We start from the raw sequence: 20,697 nt of genomic DNA, 5'->3' as shown, positions 1-20,697 counted from the left end.
TATAATTATAGATAAGCCCCCCCCCCCATAAAAAGCATGCAAAAAGTGTTTTAAAAAAGTAGGCAATTTAAGCCTTATCAATGCATAACTGTAATACATTTTATTCCACCTTTATTCCACCTTTATTCCACCTTTATTCAACCTTTATTCAACTAGGCAAGTCAGCTATGAAGAAATCCTTATTTACAATGACAACCTCCCAAGAGGCAGAAGGCCTCCTGCAGGAAAGGGGGGCTGGGACAAAAAAAAAAAAAAAAAATATATATATAGGGCAAAACACACATCACAACAAGAGAGACACCACAACACTAGGTAAAGAGACCTAAGACAACACCACAACACTACGTAAAGAGACCTAAGACAACAACACAACACTACATAAAGAGACCTAAGACAACACAACACTACATAAAGAGGCTTAAGACAACAACACAACACTACATAAAGTGACCTAAGACAACACAACACTACATAAAGAGACCTAAGACAACACAACACTACATAAAGTGACCTAAGACAACACAACACTACGTAAAGAGACCTAAGACAACAACACTACATAAAGAGACCTAAGACAACACAACACTACATAAAGAGACCTAAGACAACACAACACTACATAAAGAGACCTAAGACAACACAACACTACATAAAGAGACCTAAGACAACACAACACTACGTAAAGAGACCTAAGACAACAACACTACATAAAGAGACCTAAGACAACACAACACTACGTAAAGAGACCTAAGACAACAACACTACGTAAAGAGACCTAAGACAACACAACACTACGTAAAGAGACCTAAGACAACAACACTACGTAAAGAGACCTAAGACAACAACACTACGTAAAGAGTAAAGACACCGTAAAGAGACAGACAACACAACACTACGTAAAAAGAGACCTAAGACAACAACACAGGGGTGACACTACACTAAAGTGACCTAAGACAACACAACACTACGTAAAGAGACCTAAGACAACACAACACTACATAAAGAGACCTAAGACAACACAACACTACATAAAGTGACCTAAGACAACACAACACTACGTAAAGAGACCTAAGACAACACAACACTACGTAAAGAGACCTAAGACAACACAACACTACGTAAAGAGAGAGACCTACAGCGACAACAACAGTCAGGGGTGATACGATATCACTACGTAAAGAGACCTAAGACAACACCACAACACTACATAAAGAGAGAGACCTACAGCAACAACAACAGTCAGGGGTGATACGATATCACTACGTAAAGAGACCTAAGACAACACCACAACACTACATAAAGAGAGAGACCTACAGCAACAACAACAGTCAGGGGTGATACGATATCACTACGTAAAGTGACCTAAGACAACAACACAACACTACATAAAGAGACCTAAGACAACAACACAACACTAAGTAAAGAGAGAGACCTACAGCGACAACAACAGTCAGGGGTGATACGATATCACTGACATCATATCACAACAACCCAAGCTTTAGGTCGTGCTTCCCTGACTCCTGTGTGTGACAGAGCTGATTAACTAGCTTATTCCCGATTGTACTGAGACCAACTATATTAATTCACCTCGAAAAGGGGGGTGCAGATCCTTGACCTGACATGTGAACATGTAACTCAAACGTCAAGTACCAAATAAACCAGCTTGCTGACATACATGCAGCATTCAATGACGATCAAACATTGACACTTCTTACACCCAACTCTTCACAGGAACTATGTTGAACGTAGAAGGAGAAATGTGAACAAATATCAAATCAAACTAAAATGTTATTGGTCACATACACACGGTTAGCAGATGTTAACAACACCCCCCTCTCTGGGACAGGACTGTCTAATCCACTGTAGTAGTGGAGGTACTGTACAGACATATCTCATGTCAAGACCTGGACCTCTGCGGCGTGTAGTGACTGTACAGATATATGATTATATTGCAAAGATCTTCGTGCTAATTCTCTTTCAATCCTCATCCTCCCTCGGTCACTAAACACCCTTCCCCTTACTCCCCTTTCACCCCCAACCCATCCTATAAACCGAACCCCAATCCCCCCCACACACACACACCCTGTCCTATAACCTAAACCTCAATTCTCCCCCCACACACCCTGTCCTATAACCTAAACCTCAATTCCCCCTCACACACTCTGTCCTATAACCTAAACCCCAATTCCCCCCCCTCACACACCCTGTCCTATAACCTAAACCCCAATTCCCCCCCCTCACACACCCTGTCCTATAACCTAAACCCCAAATCCCCCACACATACCCTGTCCCTACTCTCCTCTCCAAAATTAAACTTCCCATAATGCTCCTCTCAACTCCAACCCTACCCTCCAAAACTCCATGTCCCATCATGCTCCTCTCCCTCCTCCAGATGCTCAGCCTACGGAGGCAGAGACGGCGGTATGGAACCAGGTCAGTGCTGTGCTGGAGGAGGCCCACGGCATCCTGGCTGAACTACAGTCGTACAACGGGGCGGGACAGGAGATACGAGAGGTGAGGGGAGGGGTGTGTGAGGAGGGGGGGGCAGGAGGGGTGTGTGAGGAGGGGGGGAGGGATACGAGAGGTGAGGGGAGGGGTGTGTGAGGAGGGGGAGACAGGAGATACGAGAGGTGAGGGGAGGGGTGTGTGTGTGTAGGGAGGGGCGAGGAGAGGAGATACGAGAGGTGAGGGGAGGGGTGTGTGTGTGTGTAGGGAGGGGGACAGGAGATACGAGAGGTGAGGGGAGGGGGGTGTGTGTGTAGGGAGGGGGACAGGAGATACGAGAGGGGAGGGGAGGGGTGTGTGTGCAGGGAGGGGGACAGGAGATACGAGAGGGGAGGGGAGGGGTGTGTGTGTGCAGGGAGGGGGAGGACAACGACGACTAAACAGAATATGAATATTTGTTAATGCCGTTAAGTGCTGTAACAAATGAAACCAAATTGCAATAGGTAGCCTGCTATTCTGATACACACAAATTACTATTCACAAATAATGATTTACCTGAATATATTCCTTCTCCCGTTATTCATGTTATTATACTCTTGTTCACCAGCTGTGTGCGTCTCTTAATTAGGAGAGAGCCTACAAGCCACACGGCCACAAACGTTACACTAACGGTGCATCAAACAGTTCTACTGTTCAAACGTTGGTCTTTAACGTGTGGTGGATGGGTGGTGTTGAGTCAAGTTCAAAGGTTTGCTCACACACACACACACACACACACACACACACACACACACACACACACACACATCACAGACTTCAAAGCGGCCTGGTGGTCAGCCGTTGGCCAGGCATCAAAACACAGAACACACAACAATCACGACCATGCTATTATCAACACCAGACAGGGAACCAGGGGCTTCAATTCCCAATCTCCTGTATCAACGACCACTGAGAAGAGAATAGCATGGCGGTTCAGCTTTGATCGCTCTATAGCGTAATAGTATTGAGTATATAGTATAGTGTAGTCCTAGCTTCCTGCTGTAGTTTATGTTCCATTCAAAGATATATTTTTTTATGGACAGCATAGACCTTGAAGTAATCAATAATCTACAACATATGGCTCTCACTAATCCAGTCCTGTCAGATCAGTGATTACTTATTAAGGAAGGAAATCCTTTTAATGTTAGAAATACTGGTTTCCATTCCAGATGATTCTATATTTCCCTAAATTGTGGATTACTTCCAGGGCTCTACTTCCTCTCCTCTCCCTTCTTCTTCTTCTCTTCCTCGGTCGTCATCTTCCTCACCTTCTTCTTCTTCTTTTCTTCCTCTTCCTCTACAGGCCATCCAGAACCCAGGTGATCTGCAGTTACAGGAGAAGGCCTGGAACGCAGTCTGCCCCCTGGTGGCCAAGCTCAAACGCTTCTACGAGTTCTCCCTCCGACTGGGTGGGTGACACACACAAACATGCATGCAAACACACACACACGCACACGCGCGCGCACACACACACACACACACACACACAGACCACAAACAAGCATGCACGCAAAAACACACACACACATACACTAAAATACATACACACACACACACACACACATACATACATACACACACTAAAACACATACACACACACACTAAAACACATACACACACACACATACATACACACACTAAAACACATACACACACACACATACATACATACACACACACACAAAAATACATACATACACACACTAAAATACATACACACACACACACACACACATACATACACACACTAAAAAATACACACACACACACACACACAAACATACATACACACACTAAAATACACATACACACATACACAAAAATACATACACACACACACACACATACATACATACACACACAAATACACACACACACACACACACACACAAAACACACACACACACACACACACACACTAAAATACACACACACACACACACACACTAAAATATACACATGCACACACACACACACATACACACACTAAAACACATACACACACTAAAAATACATACACACACACACAAATACACACACATACATACACACACTAAAATAAACACACACACACATACATACACACACTAAAATATACACATGCACACACACACATACATACACACACTAAAACACATACACACACACATACATACACGCACTAAAATACATACACACACATACACACACACACACTAACATACATACATACACACACACACACACTAACATACATACATACACACACACACACACACTAAAATACATACACACACACAGCTCTTTCCTCCTCTGCAGTAGCCTGACCTAGCAGGCAGGCAGCAGTTGCTAAGGAAACAACAGAACGCGGTCATCGAGCAGAGATAGAGAGAGAGACAGGGAGAGGGGGAGAGAGTGAGACAGGGAGAGGGGGAGAAAGAGAGAGAGGGAACGAGAGACAGGGAGAGGGGGAGAAAGAGAGAGAGGGAGGGAGGGGGAGAAAGAGAGAGAGAGAAAGAGCGATAGAGAGTGAGACAGGGAGAGTGAGACAGGGAGAGGGAGAGAGATGGTTACTTCTCACACTAACCACCCTACACACTTCTCACACTAAACACAGACCCTACACACTTCTCACAGACCCTACACACTTCTCACACTAAACACAGACCCTACACACTTCTCACACCAAACACAGACCCTACACACTTCTCACACTAAACACAGACCCTACACACTTCTCACACTAAACACAGACCCTACACACTTCTCACACTAAACACAGACCCTACACACTTCTCACACTAAACACAGACCCTACACACTTCTCACACTAAACACAGACCCTACACACTTCTCACACTAAACACAGACCCTACACACTTCTCACACTAAACACAGACCCTACACACTTCTCACACTAAACACACTTCTCACACTAAACACAGTACCTTTAAACACTTCCTCGTCCAGGTGAAGGGGAGCTCGATCAGGAAGTAGCGAATTAGACTCTCACAATGTTTGACTACAAGAAGAAACGCAAACCTTCACCAGTCCCCTCCACATCCCCATCTTCCTCTCCTGTAACGCAGACCTTCACCAGTCCCCTCCTCATCCTCATCTTCCTCTCCTGTAACGCAGACCTTCACCAGTCCCCTCCACATCCCCATCTTCCTCTCCTGTAACGCAGACCTTCACCAGTCCCCTCCACATCCTCATCTTCCTCTCCTGTAACGCAGACCTTCACCAGTCCCCTCCACATCCCCATCTTCCTCTCCTGTAACGCAGACCTTCACCAGTCCCCTCCACATCCCCATCTTCCTCTCCTGTAACACAGACCTTCACCAGTCCCCTCCACATCCCCATCTTCCTCTCCTGTAACGCAGACCTTCACCAGTCCCCTCCACATCCCATCTTCTTTCCTGTAACGCAGACCTTCACCAGTCCCCTCCACATCCCCATCTTCCTCTCCTGTAACGCAGACCTTCACCAGTCCCCTCCACATCCCCTTCTTCCTTTCCTGTAACGCAGACCTTCACCAGTCCCCTCCACATCCCCATCTTCCTCTCCTGTAACACAGTCCTTCACCAGTCCCCTCCACATCCCCATCTTCCTCTCCTGTAACGCAGACCTTCACCAGTCCCCTCCACATCCCCATCTTCCTCTCCTGTAACGCATACCTTCACCAGTCCCCTCCACATCCCCATCTTCCTCTCCTGTAACACGGACCTTCACCAGTCCCCTCCACATCCCCATCTTCCTCTCCTGTAACGCAGACCTTCACCAGTCCCCTCCACATCCCTCATCTTCCTCTCCTGTAACACGGACCTTCACCAGTCCCCTCCACATCCCCATCTCCTGTAACGCAGACCTTCACCAGTCCCCTCCACATCCCCATCTTCCTCTCCTGTTACGCATACCTTCACCAGTCCCCTCCACATCCCCATCTTCCTCTCCTGTAACGCAGACCTTCACCAGTCCCCTCCACATCCCCTTCTTCCTCTCCTGTAACGCAGACCTTCACCAGTCCCCTCCACATCCCCATCTTCCTCTCCTGTAACGCAGACCTTCACCAGTCCCCTCCACATCCCCATCTTCATCTCCTGTAACGCAGACCTTCACCAGTCCCCTCCACATCCCCTTCTTCCTTTCCTGTAACGCAGTCCTTCACCAGTCCCCTCCACATCCCCATCTTCCTCTCCTGCAGTTTACTGTAGCACACGCGAAGGCTGCAGTACTCTACTGATGATAGAAATACAATACCTAGAATTCCCATACAGTGGCTCTGTGATGAGGAAGGATGTACCATTTGCTACCTGTTTAGAAAACTGAGAAAAGTCACAACAGTCTGAGAGGTGACGCAAGCAGTACACCCCTAACCCACAGGACATTACCAGGAACATTCTCTCTACTCACTCTATATCTACTTATTATATATCTATCTAGTATACTGGATATCTATGTAGCTCTCCAGTGGGCTAGCAGCAGGAGGAGGGAGATTAGAGTTTTTTAAAATCTATTATATATCTATGCTCCAGTAGCTATGAGCCAACAACAGGAGGAGGGAGAGTGGAGTTTCTATTAATTATATATCTATGCTCCAGTAGCTCTGAGCAAGCAGCAGGAGGAGGGAGAGTGGAGTTTCTATTTATTATATATCTATGCTCCAGTAGCTCTGAGCTAGCAGCAGCAGGAGGGAGAGTGGAGATTCTATTAATTATATATCTATGCTCCAGTAGCTCTGAGCCAGCAGCAGGAGGAGGGAGAGAGGAGATTCTATTAATTATATATCTATGCTCCAGTAGCTCTGAGCCAGCAGCAGGAGGAGGGAGAGTGGAGATTCTATTAATTATATATCTATGCTCCAGTAGCTCTGAGCCAGCAGCAGGGAGAGCGGAGATTCTATTAATTATATATCTATGCTCCAGTAGCTCTGAGCTAGCAGCAGGAGGAGGGAGAGCGGAGATTCTATTAATTATATACCTATGCTCCAGTAGCTCTGAGCTAGCAGCAGCAGGAGGGAGAGTGGAGATTCTATTAATTATATATCTATGCTCCAGTAGCTCTGAGCCAGCAGCAGGAGGAGGGAGAGTGGAGATTCTATTAATTATATATCTATGCTCCAGTAGCTCTGAGCCAGCAGCAGGAGGAGGGAGAGTGGAGATTCTATTAATTATATATCTATGCTCCAGTAGCTCTGAGCCAGCAGCAGGGAGAGCGGAGATTCTATTAATTATATATCTATGCTCCAGTAGCTCTGAGCTAGCAGCAGGAGGAGGGAGAGCGGAGATTCTATTAATTATATATCTATGCTCCAGTAGCTCTGAGCTAGCAGCAGGAGGAGGGAGAGTGGAGATTCTATCCAGGCCGTCTCAGATAAAACACATCAGTACTGTATTTATAGAAGAGCTGTTGAATAGTTAATGATTCAGAGGGAAGGGATTGGTCCCCAAGGGACAGGCTGAGCCATTACTTTGACAGAGCTACATGCATCTATACCGTGGTCTGGGTTCAATAGCATGCGAATGGACACCATAGTAAGGGATATGATTAGGACAAGGACACAGGAATGCAGACAATACTATTTATGAATCGCATGTGTGTAATGTGGCTATAAGACCGTTCTGAGGAGCCACTAGCTCTTATGAAAACTTACATGATCAGCTGACTGAATACTAATGGTAATGATACTAACGTTATGTACATGTGTCTTTGTAGAAAATGCCTTGCGTAGCCTGTTGGAGGCGCTGACGAGCCCTCCCTACGCTCCCATGCAGCACCTAGAGAGAGAACAGGCCCTGGCCAAACAGTTCGCTGAGATACTCCACTTCACCCTCAGCTTCGACGAACTAAAAGTGAGGAGGAGGAGGAGCGAGGGATTTGGGAGGAGGAGAGAAAGAGGGAGGGAGAGAGAGAGGGAGGGAAAAGTGGTCCTTACCTTCATAACACTTCATATCCCTTTCCTATACATACTTCTACTTCCTGTTGTGAATGACCAGTCTTTCTCTCCTTCCTGTTGTGAATGACCAGTCTTTCTCTCCTTCCTGTTGTGAATGACCAGTCTTTCTCTCCTTCCTGTTGTGAATGACCAGTCTTTCTCTCCTTCCTGTTGTGAATGACCAGTCTTTCTCTCCTTCCTGTTGTGAATGACCAGTCTTTCTCTCCTTCCTGTTGTGAATGACCAGTCTTTCTCTCCTTCCTGTTGTGAATGACCAGCCTTTTTCTACTTCCTGTTGTGAATGACCAGTCTTTCTCTCCTTCCTGTTGTGAATGACCAGTCTTTCTCTCCTTCCTGTTGTGAATGACCAGTCTTTCTCTCCTTCCTGTTGTCCTTCAGTGGGACACTAGGTCATCTTAAGAGTATTAAGTACTGTTTTTTTAACTGTACTTATTCTAGCCACTGTCCATCTTTGTCTCGCTCTCCCTCCCCTCCTCTTCCCCCCCTCCCTAACCCTCTCTCTCCCCCACCTCCCCCTTTTCCCTCTCCCCCTCCCTCTCTCTCCCACTCCCATCCTCTCTCTCCTTCTCAACCTCCCTCCCTCTCCTTCTCCCCCTTCCTCTCTCTCTGTCTCCCCCTCCCTCTCACTCCCTCTCTCCTTTCCCCCTCCCTCTCTTTCCCCTTCCCCCTATAGATGACAAACCCAGCCATTCAGAATGACTTCAGCTACTACAGGAGGACAATCAGTAGAAACAGGCTGAACAACCAGCAGGTAAGGACATGTTGGCCTGTGCTACACTGGTGCCTTTAACCTGGATCACTTGGCTAATCTGTCAGGCAGTTGCTAGGGTAACAGTGTTCATGACAAACTGTTACCATAGTCACATGTGAAAAAGATAAAAGCTACTCACAACCACAGTGTTTATTCATCACCACCACAGTGTTTACTCATCACCACAGTGTTTACTCATCACCACAGTGTTTACTCATCACCACAGTGTTTACTCATCACCACAGTGTTTACTCATCACCACAGTGTTTACTCGTCACCACAGTGTTTGCTCATCACCACATAGTACAGTGTTTACTCATCACCACAGTGTTTACTCATCACCACAGTGTTTACTCATCACCACAGTGTTTACTCATCACCACAGTGTTTACTCATCACCACAGTGTTTACTCGTCACCACAGTGTTTGCTCATCACCACATAGTACAGTGTTTACTCATCACCACAGTGTTTACTCACCACCACAGTGTTTACTCATCACCACAGTGTTTATTTATCAGTACAGTGTTTTCTATGTAGATGTTTAATGAATTGCAAACAGGAAAAACATTGAATGATGTCACATTAGTTGACTTAATAATACACAACAGTTAAAGTGGAATCCTGTGCCAAATATGCAAATGTTGCCTTGTTCAAAACCATCTCGCTCTGCTGCAGTTGGAGGCAGAGAACGAGGTGAACAATGAGATGGCCAATCGGATGTCTCTGTTCTACGCCGAGGCCACGCCCATGCTGAAGACCCTGAGTAACGCCACCACCAAGTTTGTGTCAGAGGTCAGTCACCCTTGTTCTATTCCCTACCTCCTTCCCCCATCACACCCCTCCCTCTGGTCCTTAATGTTAACTAGCGGCCAACTCCTGCCCCCTTAAACAAGAGCCAATACTAGCCTTTACGAAAGCTACCAACCCAAGTCAAACCAAATCAAATGTATTTATATAGCCCTTCTTACATCAGCTGGTATCTCAAAGTGCTGTACAGAAACCCAGCCTAAAACCCCAAACAGCAAGCAATGCAGGTGTAGATGCACGGTGGCTAGGAAAAACTCCCTAGAATGGCCAAAACCTAGGAAGAAACCTAGAGAGGAACCAGGCTATGAGGGGTGGCCAGTCCTCTTCTGGCTGTGCTGGGTGGAGATTATAACAGAACATGGCCAAGATGTTCAAAGATGACCAGCATGGTCAAATAATAGTAATCAGAGTGAATACGTCAGGGTTCCATAGCCGCAGGCAGAACAGTTGAAACTGGAGCAGCAGCACGGCCAGGTGGACTGGGGACAGCAAGGAGTCATCAGGCCAGGTAGTCCTGAGGCATGGTCCTAGGGCTCAGGTCCTCCGAGAGAAGAGAGAAAGAAGGAAAGAGAGAGAGAGTTAGAGAGAGCATACTTAAATTCACACAGGACACCGGATAAGACAGGAGAAGTACTCCAGATATAACAGACTGGCCCTAGCCCCCCGACACATAAACTACTGCAGCATAAATACTGGAGGCTGAGACAGGAGGGGTCAGGAGACACTGTGGCCCCATCCGATGATACCCCCAGACAGGGCCAAACAGGCAGGATATAACCCCACCCACTTTGCCAAAGCACAGCCCCCACACCACTAGAGGGATATCTTCAACCACCAACTTACCATCCTGAGACAAGGCCGAGTATAGCCCACAAAGATCTCCGCCACGGCACAACCCAAGGGGGGGGCGCCAACCCAGACAGGAGGACCACATCAGTGACTCAACCCACTCAAGTGAAGCACCCCTCCTAGGGATGGCATGGAAGAGCACCAGTAAGCAGTGACTCAGCCCCTGTAATAGGGTTAGAGGCAGAGAATCCCAGTGGAAAGAGGGGAATTGGCCAGGCAGAGACAGCAAGGGCGGTTCGTTGCTCCAGAGCCTTTCTGTTCACCTTCACACTCCGGGGCCAGACTACACTCAATCATATGACCCACTGAAGAGATGAGTCTTCACCCTATACTAGCCTCACCACACCCCAAGTCACCCTATACTAGCCTCACCACACCCCAAGTCACCCTATACTAGCCTCACCACACCCCAAGTCACCCTATACTAGCCTCACCACACCCCAAGCCTGGCATTTACTCTCCATCTCCCTCCAGGGGCCAGCGTAGGTATTTACTCTCCGTCTCCCCCCAGGGCCAGGGTAGGTATTTACTCTCCGTCTCCCCCCAGGGGCCAGAGTAGGTATTTACTCTCCATTTCCCTCCAGGGGCCATTGCTGGTATTTACTCTCTGTCTCCCTCTGCTGTCTGTGTTACAGAATAAGACCTTACCCATTGAAGACACCACAGACTGTCTGAGCACCATGGCCTGTGTGTGTCGCGTCATGCTGGAGACCCCGTGAGTAGCTCTTTTTTTCTAATCCTTTCTTTCTCTAGTCCTTTATTTCTCTAGTCCTTTATTTCACTAGTCATTTCTTTCTCCAGTCTCTTTCTCTAGTCCTTTCATTCTCTAGTCCTTTCTGTCTCTAGTCCTTTCTGTCTCTAGTCCTTTCTGTCTCTAGTCCTTTCTGTCTCTAGTCCTTTCTGTCTCTAGTCCTTTCTGTCTCTAGTCCTTTCTGTCTCTAGTCCTTTCTGTCTCTAGTCCTTTCTGTCTCTAGTCCTTTCTGTCTCTAGTCCTTTCTGTCTCTAGTCCTTTCTGTCTCTAGTCCTTTCTGTCTCTAGTCCTTTCTTTCTCTAGTCCTTTCTCTAGTCCTTTCTTTCTCCAGTCCCCTCTTTCTCTAGTCCTCTCTTTCTCTAGTCCTTTCTTTCTCTAGTCTCTTTCTCTAGTAGAGAAAGGTCTCTAGTCTTCTCTTTCTCTGGTGCTCTTTCTCCAGTCCTGTCTTTCTCTAGTCCTCTCTTTCTCTGGTCCTTTATTTCTCTAGTCCTCTCTTTCTCTAGTCCTCTCTTTCTCTAGTCCATTATTTCTCTAGTCCATTATTTCTCTAGTCCTTTCTTTCTCTAGTCCTTTCTTTGTCTAGTCTTCTCTTTCTCTAGTCCTCTCTTCCTCTAGTCCTCTCTTTCTCTGGTCCTTTATTTCTCTAGTCCATTATTTCTCTAGTCCTTTCTTTCTCTAGTCCTTTCTTTGTCTAGTCTTCTCTTTCTCTAGTCCTCTCTTTCTCTAGTCCTCTCTTTCTCTGGTCCTTTATTTCTCTAGTCCATTATTTCTCTAGTCCTTTATTTCTCTAGTCCTCTCTTTCTCTAGTCCTCTCTTTCTCTAGTCCTCTCTTTCTCTAGTCCTCTCTTTCTCTAGTCCTCTCTTTCTCTAGTCCTCTCTTTCTCTAGTCCTTTATTTCTCTAGTCCTTTCTCTAGTCCTTTATTTCTCTAGTCCTTTCTTTCTCTAGTAGAGAAAGATCTCTAGTCTTCTCTTTCTCTAGTCCTCTCTTTCTCTGGTCCTCTCTTTCTCTGGTCCTTTATTTCTCTAGTCCTCTCTTTCTCTAGTCCTTTATTTCTCTAGTCCTCTCTTTCTCTAGTCCTCTCTTTCTCTAGTCCTCTCTTTCTCTGGTCCTTTATTTCTTTAGTCCTCTCTTTCTCTAGTCCTTTCTGTCTCTAGTCCTTTCTGTCTCTAGTCCTTTCTTTCTCTAGTCCTCTCTTTCTCTAGTCCTCTCTTTCTCTAGTCCTCTCTTTCTCTAGTCCTTTATTTCTCTAGTCCTCTCTTTCTCTAGTCCTCTCTTTCTCTAGTCCTTTATTTCTCTAGTCCTTTATTTCGAGTCCTTTCTTTCTCTAGTCCTTTATTTCTCTAGTCCTCTCCTTCTCTAGTCCTCTCTTTCTCTAGTCCTTTATTTCTCTAGTCCTCTCTTTCTCTAGTCCTTTATTTCTCTAGTCCTCTCTTTCTCTAGTCCTTTCTTTTTCAATCCCTCTCTACATTCTCTCCTTTTTTACTCCACCTCTCTATTTCTTACCGTCTCTCTTGCTGTGTGATTAGCTCCACTCTTTCCATCCTCTTTCCTTCTCTCTTGTTATGTTACGTCATGTCATCTTATGACCTTCAGGCCAAGTGAAAGCTGAATCGTTTTTCCGTTATTTTCATAGTCGTTCTTTTACCTCTTATCTTTATCCCTCTCTTCCTCTCTCCATATCCCCCATCTCCCTCTCAATTCAATTTCAATTTAAGGGATTTATTGGCATGGGAAACACATGTTAACAATTAATGTTAATGTCAAGCAATTATCTTTTTGTTTTCTCATGATTTGGTTGGGTCTAATTCTGTTGCTGTCCTGGGGCTCTGTGGGGTCTGTTTGTGTTTGTGAACAGAGACCCAGGACCAGCATGCTTAGGGGACTCTTCTCCAGGTTCATCTCTCTGTAGGTGATGGCTTTGTAATGGACGGTTTGGGAATTGCTTCTTTTTAGGTGGTTGTAAAATTTAACTGCTTTTTATGAAATTTGATAATTTGCGGGTATCTGCCTAATTCTGCTCTGCACACATTATTTGGTGTTTTTGCAGAATTCTGCATGCAGAGTCTTAATTTGGTGTTTGTCCCATTTTGTGAATTCTCGGTTGATGAACGGACCGCAGACCTCACAACCATAAAGGGCAATGGGTTCTATAACTGATTCAAGTATTTTTTGTCAGAACCAAATTAGTATGCCACATTTTTTGATGGCATAGAAGGATCTTCTTGCCTTGTCTCTCAGATCGTTCACAGCTTTGTGGAAGTTACCTGTGGCGCTGAGGTTTAGGCCAAGGTATGTATAGTATTTTGTGTGCTCCTGGGCAATGGTGCCTAGATGGAATTTGTATTTGTGGTCCTGGCAACTGGACCTTTTTTTGGAACACCATTATTTTGGTCTTACTGAGATTTACTGTCAGGGCCCAGGACTGTCAGAATCTGTGCAGAATATCTAGGTGCTGTTGTAGGCCCTCCTTGGTTGGTGACAGAAGCACCAGATCATCAGCAAACAATAGACATTTGACTTCAGATTCTAGTAGGGTGAGGCCGGGTGCTGCAGACTGTTCTAGTGCCCTCACCTTATTCGTAAATACAGTTCAAATCAGAAGTTTATATACACCTTAGCCAAATACATTTAAAATCAGTTTATTACAATTCCTGACATTTAATCCTAGTAACAATTCCTGGTCTTAGGTCAGATAGGATCACCACATTATTTTAAGAATGTGAAATGTCAGAATAATAGTAGAGAGAATGATTTATTTCAGCTTTTATTTCTTTCATCACATTCCCAGTGGGTCAGAAGTTTACATTCACTCAATTAGTATTTGGTAGCATTGCCTTTATATTGCTTAACTTGGGTCAAACATTTCGGGTAGCCTTCCACAAGCTTCCCACAATAAGTTAAGTGAATATTTGGCCCATTCCTCCTGACAGGGCTTGTGCAACTGAGTCAGGTTTTTGGCCTCCTTGCTCGCATACGCTTTTTTCAGATCTGCCCACAAATATTCTATAGGATTGAGGTCAGGGCTTTGGGATGGCCACTCCAATACCTTGACTTTGTTGTCCTTAAGCCATTTACCACAAAGTATGCTTGGGGTTATTGTCCATTTGGAAGACCCATTTGCGACCAAGCTTTAACTTCCTGACTGATGTCTTGAGATGTTGCTTCAATATATCCACATAATTTTCCTCCCTCATGATGCCATCTATTTTGTGAAGTGCACCAGTCCCTCCTGCAGCAAAGTACCCCCACAACATGATGCTGCCACCCCCGTGCTTCACGGTTGGGATGGTGTTCTTCGGCTTGCAAGCCTCCCCCTTTTTCCTCCAAACATAACGATGGTCATTATGGCCAAACAGTTCTATTTTTGTTTCATCAGACCAGAGGACTTTTCTCCAAAAAGTACGTTCTTTGTCCCCATGTGCAGTTGCAAACCGTAGTCTGGCTTTTTTATGGCGGTTTTGGAGCAGTGGCTTCTTCCTTGCTGAGCGGCCTTTCAGGTTATGCCGATATAGGACTCGCTTTACTGTGGATTTAGATACTTTTGAACCTGTTTCCTCCAGCATCTTCACAATGTCCTTTGCTGTTGTTCTGGGATTGATTTGCACTTTTCGCACCAAAGTACGTTCATCTCTAGAGACAGAACGCATCTCCTTTCTGAGCGGTATGATGGCTGCGTGGTTCCCATGGTGTTTAAACTTGAGTACTATTGTTTGTACAGATGAACGTGGTACCTTCAGACATTTGGAAATTGCTCCCAAGGACGAACCAGACCTGTGGAATCTACAATGTTTTTCTGAGGTCTTGGCTAATTTCTTTTGATTATCCCATGATATAAAGCAAAGAGGCACTGAGTTTGAAGGTAGGCCTTGAAATACTTCCACAGGTACACCTCCAATTGACTCAAATGATGTCAATTAGCCTATAAGAAGCTTCTAATGCCATGACGGAATTTTCCAAGCTGTTTAAAACCTCTCTGGGATGGTAGCGTCCCACCTGGCCAACATCCAGTGAAAATGCAGAGCGCCAAATTCAAATAAATTACTATAAAAATTTAACTTTGATGAAATCACACATTCAATATACCAAATTAAAGCTACACTTTTGTGAATCCAGCCAACGTGTCAGATTTAAAAAATGCTTTACTGCAAAAGCAAACAATGCTATTATCTGAGGATAGTAAACAAAGAGAGAAAAGTATATTTCAACCCTGCAGGCGCGACACAAAACGCATAAATAAAAATATAATTCATGCCTTACCTTTGACGAGCTTCTTTTGTTGGCACTCCAATATGTCCAATAAACAATTTTGTTCGATTAAATCCGTCGATATATATCCAAAATGTCCATTTATTTGACGATCTTCTTCTGTTGGCACTCCAATATGTCCCATAAACATAAAAAATTGTCATTTTGTTCGATTAGTTCCATTGATATATATCCAAAATGTCCATTTATTTGGCGCGTTTGATCCAGAAAAACAACTTGCGCAACGTAACTACAAAATATCTCAAAAGTTACCTGTAAGCATTGTCCAAACATTTCAAACTACTTTTGTAATACACCTTTAGGTATTTTTGAACGTAAATAATTGATCAAATTGAAGACGGGATATACTGTGTTCAATACCGGAGGAAAACAATGTGGAGCGTGCTTTCAGGTCACGAGCCTCTAACAAAGAGTACACTAGACTCGAGCCTCGTTCTGAACAGTCTTACTTCTTCATTTCTCAAAGGAAAAACCTCAACCAATTTCTAAAGACTGTTGACATCCAGTGGAAGCGATAGGAACTGCAAGAAGGTCCCTATAATACGGATATATGGATTCCCAATGAAAGCCCATTGAAGAGAGAGTGACCTCAAAACAAAAAACTTGAACGGTTTGTCCTCGGGGTTTCGCCTGCCAAATAAGTTCTGTTATACTCACAGACACGACTCAAACAGTTTTAGAAACTTCAGAGGGTTTTCTATCCAAATCTACTAATAATATGCATATCTTATCTTAGCTTCTGGGCCTGGGTAGCAGGCTTTTCAACCGGACGTCAAAATACTGCCCCCTACAACAGTGAGATTAAAAGGCACAGTCAACTTAGTGTATGTAAACTTCTGACACACTGGAAATGTGATACAGTGAATTATAAGTTTTAAAAAATCTGTCAGTAAACAATTGTTGGAAAAATGACTTTGTGTCAAAGTAGATGTTCTAACCAACTTGCTAAAACTATAGTTTGTTAACAAGAAAGTAAAAAAAAAACAGTTTTAATGACTCCAACCTAAGCTTATGTAAACTTCTGACTTCAACTGTATATATATTGCTATTCTATTATGTCGTATGTTTTTCCGCCTACACCATTTTACAAAAAAAAAATTGAAAATCAACAAAGCTTGAGAAGACTGTCTTTGGTTTGGTTTGTTTGTCAATTAGGGTGAGCAGGGTGAAAACGTGGTCTGTAATTTGGTAAAAAGCCAATTTGACATTTGCTCAGTACATTGTTTTCTGAGTCTGCTGTTAATGATAATGCAGAGGATTTTCCCAAGGTTGCTGTTGACACATTATTGGCATGATAACTCATTATCATAAAAGTCATTATCCAAAAGAACATCAGCGCCTTAAAGCTGATTAAAGCAATAACAATCCCGCTCTCTTTCTCTCTCCCTTTCTCTACCCCCTTACTCTCTCACCCTCCCTCTGCCTCTCTCTCCCCCTTACTCTCTCACCCTCCCCCTTACTCTCTCACCCTCCCTCTGCCTCTCTCTCCCCCTCTTTCTACCCCCCTCTACTCCCCTTTCTCACCCTCCCTTTCTCCTCCCCCTTACTCTCTCCCTCCCCTCCCTCTGCCCCTTTCTCCCCCTTCTGCCTCTCTCTACCCCCTTACTCTCTCACCCCCCCCTGCCTCTCTACCCCCTTACTCTCTCACCCTCCCTCTGCCTCTCTCTACCCCCTTACTCTCTCACCCTCCCTCTTCTCTCTACCCCCTTACTCTCTCACCCTCCCCTGCCTTCTCTCTGCTCTCACCCTCTCTGCCTCTTTCTACCCCCTTACTCTCTCACCCTCCCCCTGCCTCTCTACCCCCTTACTCTCTCACCCTCCCTCTGCCTCTCTCTCCCCCTTACTCCTCTCACCCTCCCTCTGCCCCTTTCTCCCTCTCTCTACCCCCCTTACTCTCTCACCCTCCCCTGCCTGCCTCTCTACCCCCTTACTCTCTCACCCTCCCTCTGCCTCTCTCTACGCCCTCTCTCTCTCTCTCACCCTCCCTTTCTTTCCCCTCTCTCTCCCCCCCTTTCCCCCTTGCCTCTCTCTCTCCCTCTCTCTCTTCCCCCTCTCCCTTTCTCCCTCCCTCCCCCCCCACCTACCTCTCTCCGATCCCTTCCCCCTCCCTCTCCTCTCTCCATAGTGAGTACCGTTGTAGGTTCACCAACACAGACACCATGTTGTTCTGTATGAGGGTGATGGTGGGAGTGATCATTCTGTACGACCATGTCCACCCTGTAGGAGCCTTTGCCAAGACCTCCAAAATAGACGTAAGACACACAAACACCCATGTTTCTACTCTTATACTACTTAAAATGCTGATTCTATCTGACCACACATGACTTGATGTCCTCAAGTAGGGTGATGACCTTAGTCTAAAGCGGTGTGTATCTTTGGTTTGTGTGTGTGCGTACAGATGAAGGGCTGCATCAAGGTGCTGAAAGAACAGCCTTCCAACAGTGTGGAGGGACTGCTGAACGCACTGAGGTGAGGAGAGAGGGAGGGAGAGAGAGAGGCAGAGAGAGAGGCAGAGAGGCAGAGAGAGAGGCAGAGAGGCAGAGAGAGAGGCCTTTGCCAAGAGGCCTCCAAAAGAGAGAGGCAGAGAGACAGACAAGAGAGAGAGAGTTTGCTCTTATAGAGACAGAAAAGAGAGAGACAGACTGACCAGAGAGAGACAGAGTCCTCAAGAGAGAGGCAGAGAGAGAGAGGCAGAGAGAGAGAGGCGGGGGAGAGATCTTTGAGAGAGAGAGTGAGAGACAGAGGCAGAAAGAGAGGCAGAGAGGCAGAGAGAGAGAGAGAGGCAGAGAGAGAGAGGCACAGAGAGAGAGGCAGAGAGAGAGAGGCAGAGAGAGAGAGGCAGAGAGAGAGAGGGAGAGAGAGAGCAGAGAGAGAGAGAGGGCAGAGAGAGAGAGGCAGAGAGAGAGAGGGCAGAGAGAGAGACAGAGAGAGAGAGAGGCAGAGAGAGAGAGAGAGGCAGAGAGAGAGAGAGAGGAGAGAGAGAGAGAGAGGCAGAGAGAGAGAGAGAGGCAGAGAGAGAGAGAGGCAGAGAGAGAGAGAGGCAGAGAGGCAGACAGAGAGAGAGAGAGGCAGAGAGAGAGAGAAAGGCAGAGAGAGAGAAAGGCAGAGAGAGAGTAGACAGAGAGACAGACAGAGAGAGGTAGAGAGTGTAGCTTGTATGTACATATACTCATCTCATGTGTCTTTCTCTCCTCCTGTCCTCTTCCCCCTTCTGTCCTCCCATCCTCTCCTCTCCACCTCCTCCTCTCCAGGTATACGACCCGACATCTAAACGACGATAGCACCTCCAAACAAATCAGGGCTCTTCTCCAATGAGAGTGAGAGGAGCAGAGAGAGGGAAGGAAGATGAGATAGCGAACACGGAGGGAGATGAAGAAGAACGAGGGGAGAACAAACTGTGGTGTGCTGAATCCTGTTTGTTTACAAGAATGAAAAGCAAAATGATCCGGTCTGATAAGAAGCGCTGATGAAAAGAACAAGTCTATGTGTTGCTCATCATTCTGTCTCCCATTTTGTAAAAAAGAAAATGAAGGAAGATAAACTATAGAGATATATATTAAAGAGAAAAATAGCGAAACAAAAAAAATAAACAAGTGTTACAAGATGGAAATAAGACTAAAGAAGAACAACAAGGAAAAAGCTATATTAATAAGACTAAAGAAGAAGAACAACAAGGAAAAAGCTATATTAATAAGACTAAAGAAGAAGAACAACAAGGAAAAAGCTATATTAATAAGACTAAAGAAGAAGAACAACAAGGAAAAAGCTATATTAATAAGACTAAAGAAGAAGAACAACAAGGAAAAAGCTATATTAATAAGACTAAAGAAGAAGAACAACAAGGAAAAAGCTATATTAATAAGACTAAAGAAGAAGAACAACAAGGAAAAAGCTATATTAATAAGACTAAAGAAGAAGAACAACAAGGAAAAAGCTATATTAATAAGACTAAAGAAGAAGAACAACAAGGAAAAAGCTATATTAATAAGACTAAAGAAGAAGAACAACAAGGAAAAAGCTATATTAATAAGACTAAAGAAGAAGAACAACAAGGAAAAAGCTATATTAATAAGACTAAAGAAGAAGAACAACAAGGAAAAAGCTATATTAATAAGACTAAAGAAGAAGAACAACAAGGAAAAAGCTATATTAGAAAATCTACAGTCAGTAAACAAAACTCAAACAAAAAAAAAACTGAAAATAAACACAAAAAGATTAATATTCCGTACAACAACGTTAGTCTGAGAAGTATTTTTGCACTGGTGTAGAATATAAACAACGCTGTCTGTTCGTCTCTTAGTAGCCTCTGTAAAGATTTAAACCAGGCTCCATTACAAACATTAAAAAATAAGACTGGGAATGACAAAACAGCCTGATTCCAAACCAATAGCTTGTCCCTTTCCAAAAGTCCTGACTCCTCCAATCTAAAAGGACTTGGAGTTATATGCAGTACAAATCCAAACAAGCTGTCAGGTAGCCAACAAGATCCTAGGGATCGGGATGAGGTATTGGTTTGGGACTGGGCACCTGTGTAGATTAGGCTCAGTCTCTGCATTGAGGGTCCATCCCAATCGTCTAAAGGGGCTTCCTCCACTCCTCACCCTCTCCTCATTTCCTCTCCTTCATCTGCACTGAACTGAAAACACAGGTGTTAAGTTAAGGTAATGTGATGGATACAAAACCAGAAATGAGCTCTCACTTTGCTTAGCTCTTTCACATCGTTGCAGATGAAGGAAAGTCAGAAAGGAGACATGGAGGGAAATCTATTTTTCACGTATTGAGATGCACCCAGACACTCCATGTTGATTTCCTCATCATACAACCACTCCTATTGATCCTAACCCCGCCC

General features: G+C 44.8%; 1 protein-coding gene across 5 annotated transcripts in view; it reads left to right on the top strand.

The window, feature by feature from the left end:
- fam49al (family with sequence similarity 49 member A, like) overlaps window positions 1-20,074 on the top strand; it is a 98,033-nt gene extending 77,959 nt beyond the window's left edge. For all 5 annotated transcript variants that reach the window (XM_042295089.1, XM_042295090.1, XM_042295088.1 and 2 more), the window contains 9 exons: window positions 2,393-2,514; window positions 3,788-3,893; window positions 8,180-8,316; window positions 9,094-9,171; window positions 9,849-9,965; window positions 11,465-11,544; window positions 17,974-18,100; window positions 18,247-18,317; window positions 19,100-20,074. In XM_042295089.1, coding sequence (XP_042151023.1) covers window positions 2,393-2,514; window positions 3,788-3,893; window positions 8,180-8,316; window positions 9,094-9,171; window positions 9,849-9,965; window positions 11,465-11,544; window positions 17,974-18,100; window positions 18,247-18,317; window positions 19,100-19,163 — 902 coding nt within the window. In that variant the 3' untranslated portion in view covers window positions 19,164-20,074. The remainder of the gene's footprint in view (window positions 1-2,392; window positions 2,515-3,787; window positions 3,894-8,179; window positions 8,317-9,093; window positions 9,172-9,848; window positions 9,966-11,464; window positions 11,545-17,973; window positions 18,101-18,246; window positions 18,318-19,099) is intronic.
- Window positions 20,075-20,697: the final 623 nt, after the last annotated feature.

The sequence above is a fragment of the Oncorhynchus tshawytscha genome, linkage group LG13 (assembly GCF_018296145.1).
Source record: "Oncorhynchus tshawytscha isolate Ot180627B linkage group LG13, Otsh_v2.0, whole genome shotgun sequence".
Classification (NCBI taxonomy): Eukaryota; Metazoa; Chordata; class Actinopteri; order Salmoniformes; family Salmonidae; genus Oncorhynchus; species Oncorhynchus tshawytscha.
The sequence above is the reverse complement of the archived record's forward strand: the minus strand, read 5'-3'. Positions and strand labels throughout refer to the sequence as shown.